The sequence below is a fragment of the Ranitomeya variabilis genome, chromosome 8 (genome assembly GCF_051348905.1).
Source record: "Ranitomeya variabilis isolate aRanVar5 chromosome 8, aRanVar5.hap1, whole genome shotgun sequence".
Lineage (NCBI taxonomy): Eukaryota > Metazoa > Chordata > Amphibia > Anura > Dendrobatidae > Ranitomeya > Ranitomeya variabilis.
In genome coordinates this window covers 161,896,776-161,901,968 of record NC_135239.1, presented here as the reverse complement: position 1 = coordinate 161,901,968, position 5,193 = coordinate 161,896,776, and the positions used below count along the sequence as shown (strand labels likewise).

Here is a 5,193-nt window from a genome sequence, read left to right as displayed (position 1 = left end):
TAAAAAAAAAATCAAATTTTCCCCACAAAAATGTTCTTTTAGCCCAAATTTTTTTATTTTCATTTTTATGTTTGGCTGCAGTCACACACTAAAAGACACTTATTACTGCTTCGCCATATTTTGAGAGCTATAATTTTCCTATAAACCTGCCAACAGAGTCATGTGATGGCTTCTTTTTTTGTGGGACAAGGTTGATGTTTTTATTAAATACATGCAAAGTTCATATTTGGGCAAATAGACCAGATAGTGGGAAAAATTCCCTACCAGATATACAGATATATATATATGCACCTGGATGGAGTGTACAAGTTGACACAATATATTCAATGCCGCCTATTATTCATTTACCTGTGTGTCAGGATGATGCTGCAGGGATGGTGGTTCCAAATGTGGAAGGTCCTTGCGGTATGCACTAGTTTGTGCGTGCCAGATTCCACCAAACAGAGAAGGCTTCCTTGCTGGTGGGGCGCCGTCCCGGCCAGTGACAGATGCCTCTGATTGTTGGTAACAAGTTACCGCCTGTGGGTGTCCAGGTCAGAAGCCGGCGAACAGCCAGCAAAGTGCAGGAAGCTGCAGGACTTTGCGTAATGTCACGGTCACGTGATACCTCACGGGACTGGCTATGGCTATGGAGCGCCCTACGGACCACAATCCAACGCGTTTCGGAATCACTGATTCCTTCGTCAGGAAATTTTCACCAAATTTCAGTTTTTTTCACAAATAAACGCAGGTAATATCAAAGAAATTTTACCAGTATCATGAAATACAATATGTCACAAGAAAACAATGTCAGATTCACCGGGATCTGTTGAAGCGTTCCAGAGTTATTACCTCATAAAGGGACAGTGGTCAGAATTGGAAAAATTGGCCCGGTCATTAACGTGCAAACCACCCTTGGCGGTTAAGGGGTTAAAATTATTTTTTAAATTTTTTTTACTTTATTTTTACTTTTTTACTTTGTCCCTCTATGTAACTTTCACTTTTATCACTCTAATCGCTGTTATAAAGCATTTGCAATGATTTACAGCTGTCAGGTCTTGTTTAGCTTGTTTAGACCATGCTCTGAGCATGGTGTAACAAGTTTGCTAGCCTCGTGACCAGGGTCACCATGGCAGCGATGAGGCCCTTGCGGAGGCACCGATCGGAGCGGAGAGAGAGACCCTCCCTTTCCCTGCCCTTTATATGTTGCGATTGATATAATTCACAGCATTTAGGGGGTTAAACTGCGGAGACAAGTGCGGGTGCCGCTCCTGGCAGTGAGAGCTGGGTTACAGCTTTCATGTTAGCTGAACGTCTGGTGGCGATCGCGCATAATTGCCATGACATACGCCGTACATCCAAGGTCGGGAAGGTTATAAAACTGTGAATTTGTTGTTTTTTTTAAATGTTTTAATTTTTAGCACTTTCCCTTCAATGTACCAAATCACACCCGAAAACTGATGTGGATTACATACCCACTTAAAAGTAGGCGTCCTGTGCAGTTTCTTGTATTCTCGGGGGCAGGATCTGAACATTCCTATTGTAGACGCTGAGATATGTGCTTTTTATGGGACAGATATACAATAGATTAGCGACTGACGGACATTAGGCCTCATGGGGAGATGGAAGAGAGTGATAATGTCAGAGTTAGAGGCTGCAGGAAGATGCATAAACCCATAGTCCTAGTAACAATGTAACCTCAGTCAGTTATAGATGCGAGTCAGCTGTGTATCCAACCCACTGCTGCCTTGTAGGACGCGCTCTCCGCTCCTGAGCCCGCTCCATGCACTCACAACCAACATCTGCTGTACATATACAGCTAAATAAAATCCTCATAGCGCACGTAGTAACAGAAAACCCGGAGTTCTAGTAACAACACAACCTCATTCTCAGGAGGAAGCAATAACAACGTATAGGGAGGGCTGTAGGAAGGAGCCGGTGAGTTTACGTGTTACATCGTAACTGTGCAGACTACTAGAGGCTCAAAACCTACTTATTCAGAAATTCATGTTTTATGTCACTGTGGACATCAGTGAATTCTTACAGGTGTGTAATGTAGAGGATAAGTAATAGTATATGAACGTCCTGACACTGTGCAGTGTTACCACCTTTCTATATGTCACATACTGGTGATAAATACAGAAATACATGAGATACAGGATGATGATGTTCAATAATTAATAATTTATTTTTTTTTCTCCTAGCAGTATGTTTTGAGTTGTGGGAGGAAACCGGAGTACCCGGGGAAAACCCACACAGACACGGGGAGAACATGCAAACTCTGTGCAGATGGTGTCCCAGATTTACACCCAGGAGCACCGCGCTGCTCGCCAACAGTGCTAATCACTGCGCCACCGTGCCGTCCTGTAGTCTGACGGTCCTACATCTCCAAGCAGCATGCCAGCCAGGTGAGTTATGGGGCAGCAATAGAGAATGCAGGACACTATGGTCTCTGATATGTAACAGAGTAGATGGAAGAACTCGGGGTGGGATAACAACAGACCCCGCCTGTTTCTTCAGACCACACCCAGGTCCACACCTCCCTGACCCAGTAGTCAGGTATTGGGGGGAGGGAACTAAGTTATATTTCCATTGCTGTTATTTCTGCGGCTTTCAATGCTCTTCCACCTGTTGCTGATGTAGGAGAAGCCACAGAACAGCCGCTGGTCCTTCGGGGTTATAGGTGGTTCCTGAGCTTCAATGCCAGACATCACTTGGTCCAATTCAATTTGTTTGCTGGTTTCCAAAACTGGGATCTATAGAAGAAGACAAATTAGTCTGGTTACTTCATTAGGTATTTAATTATATCCGTCCCCTCCTGAGGGCACCTGTACAGATTGTGGATGAGCCGTGGTAACCGTGTGCAGATTACCGCTATTCGCCATGATGCATCGTTACCTGCAGCTTGAGAACAAGTCAACTACTGGTGCTGCCTGGCAATCTGCGGTATCCACATCTGCTACAACTGCACCATAAACTTTTGGTCACACGTTGCAACCACATCGGGTTCTTTTGCCGCAGTATCAACAAAAATTCATAATTCTGTTGTGGTTTTTCTTCCGAAAATTGCAAGAGCAACATGGCTCTTTCGCAAAAAAAATGCAGAGTGTGAACACAGCATAACGAATCCAAGTTATTCACTAAGTGGCCTTCTGAAGAATTGGGGACAATAATTACACTTTTGAGAAATATGTAAAAGCCTGTCCATCCTGCCCCATACTGTAATTCCTCCCATTTACCAGCAGGGGAGGATAAACACATTCTGGCCTACACTATGTAGGATTGTTACTCATTATTTGAGTATTTCTTACACGTTATCACATTACACAGACGAGCAGGTGACATTATAATAAAATAACGCTGTGCACTTACAGGTTTCATTGTAAATGGTGGAAGTGACCTTCCCGCCTCTAATTCCTTCCAGTTTATGGGCGAGAAGAATGGATGTCCTTTTAAATTGCTGCAAACATCCTGCCTCTTCTTTGGTGTTTTACACAAGAGCTGCAAATAAATAAGAACCATTATTATATCACAAGTAATAATAGAAATAATCTCAGAAAAAAAGCAGTTACAGAATTGATTTCTAATTTTCTTACAGAAAGATGAATTTATTTAAACAGCCATTGCTAGGAACAAATGCGATAGGACAGGATAAGATAGGATAATACAGGATACGATAGTAAAGTAAAGGATAGGATAGGACAGGATAAGACTGGATAGTACAGAGCAGGATGGTACAGGATCGGATAGGACAGGATAGGATGGTACAGGATCGGATAGTACAGGATAGGACAGGATAGCACAGGATAGGTCATCAGTAGTTGATCAGTCAGGGACCGATACCCTGTGTGGAGAGGTTTTGGTGAGCGCCGCAGCCTCTTTATTGTATAAATTGGCCTGTAGATGAGAACGCTGTACATATAGGAATATAGGAGAGGCTGTCCCGGGGCTCCAGCATTGTCCCAATTCCTTCTATTGGATAAAGCTGAAATACCCAATACAGTGGTGATGAAATGTACGGTGTATTATCAAAACTCATGACTGGTCTATGCTTCCTATGTCTCCAGGTATATTTGTCTATTTACTCACTCTCTCTATGACATCCCTCAGCTGAGAATCCATGGTGTTTGGATAGCAAGGTTTATCACATGTCACTGAATAGGCAACCCTTCGTAAACACGAACCAGAGTAAAACGGGGAATATCCTGTGGCCATTTGGTAGACTGTGACCCCAAAAGCGAACAGGTCAACAGTGTAATTATAGGGCTGTCGACGAGCCATCTGTGGAAACATAAGATTAGAAGAGTAAGTTAGTACATTGTCCATCCTGGGAGAGAGAAAACAATTGTGGTCCATGTTTACTGGTAGAGTTTTTCCACACCTAAGCCCCCATACATAATACATGTCAGCCAAAAGATCATTTGGTTGATAGCTACCTCTCCCATGAACAGGAACTCACAGTTCAGCCAAGAACTTCTATGTTCTCTATTAGAGAAACTCTGCCAGACTCCAAAAAATAAAGGATTGATCATTGGAAATCCAATGTGCTAGATCCTTCTCCTCCTGGATATAGAGTCTAGAGGCCCCAGTACACATTAGAATGTTGGCTGATCCTTCTGATATTGGCCGGTTTGGCTGACTTTAGTCTAATATGTATGGGGGCCCTTACACAGTCTATCTATTAGTTAGCGTTAGTAAATGTGGGCCGCTGTGGTGATAGATCTGTGATTCCACAAGCTCCACATTAAGGGAGAATTGCAGGTGGATAATAAAGTATGAGATATTAGTAGTCACATAGTCACCTCAGGAGCCATATAGCCAGGAGTGCCTTGAAAGCCTCTGATCTTCTGACAGCCAAATACATTCATAGCAGCAAGGCCAAAATCAGCAATCTTAGCGTGTCCATCGCCGTCCAGAAGAATGTTGTCTGGTTTTAAATCCCTTAAAAAGAAAGAAAAATAGTTCTGTGAATCAGACATAGATGAGCTGTAGTGCTGGTTACTGTGGGGGCTTCACAGGACCACTCACTAAACACTGGGGGCAGATTCACTAATCCTATCTTGTGTAGACATATACCAGGCCGTCTGAATATGCGCCAAATTCATCACAGTGACTGTTTGACAAATTAGGAGCATCTTCAGAGACTTTTGTCTGATGTTACACCACTATTGTTTTAATTACTTAGAGCCAATAATTTTCACAAAAATCTGGTTA

At 42.9% G+C, this 5,193-nt stretch overlaps 1 protein-coding gene across 1 annotated transcript; it reads right to left on the bottom strand.

Annotated features, from left to right (window-relative positions):
• Nucleotides 1-2,143: 2,143 nt before the first annotated feature.
• LOC143787525 (protein kinase C theta type-like) lies at nucleotides 2,144-4,946 on the bottom strand. The gene is made up of 4 exons (XM_077276355.1): nucleotides 4,782-4,946; nucleotides 4,069-4,260; nucleotides 3,352-3,480; nucleotides 2,144-2,735 (listed from the first exon to the last, which is right to left on the bottom strand). Exons 1-4 carry the CDS (start codon nucleotides 4,845-4,847, stop codon nucleotides 2,556-2,558), a joined length of 567 nt encoding a protein of 188 aa, XP_077132470.1. The 5' UTR covers nucleotides 4,848-4,946; the 3' UTR covers nucleotides 2,144-2,555.
• Nucleotides 4,947-5,193: the final 247 nt, after the last annotated feature.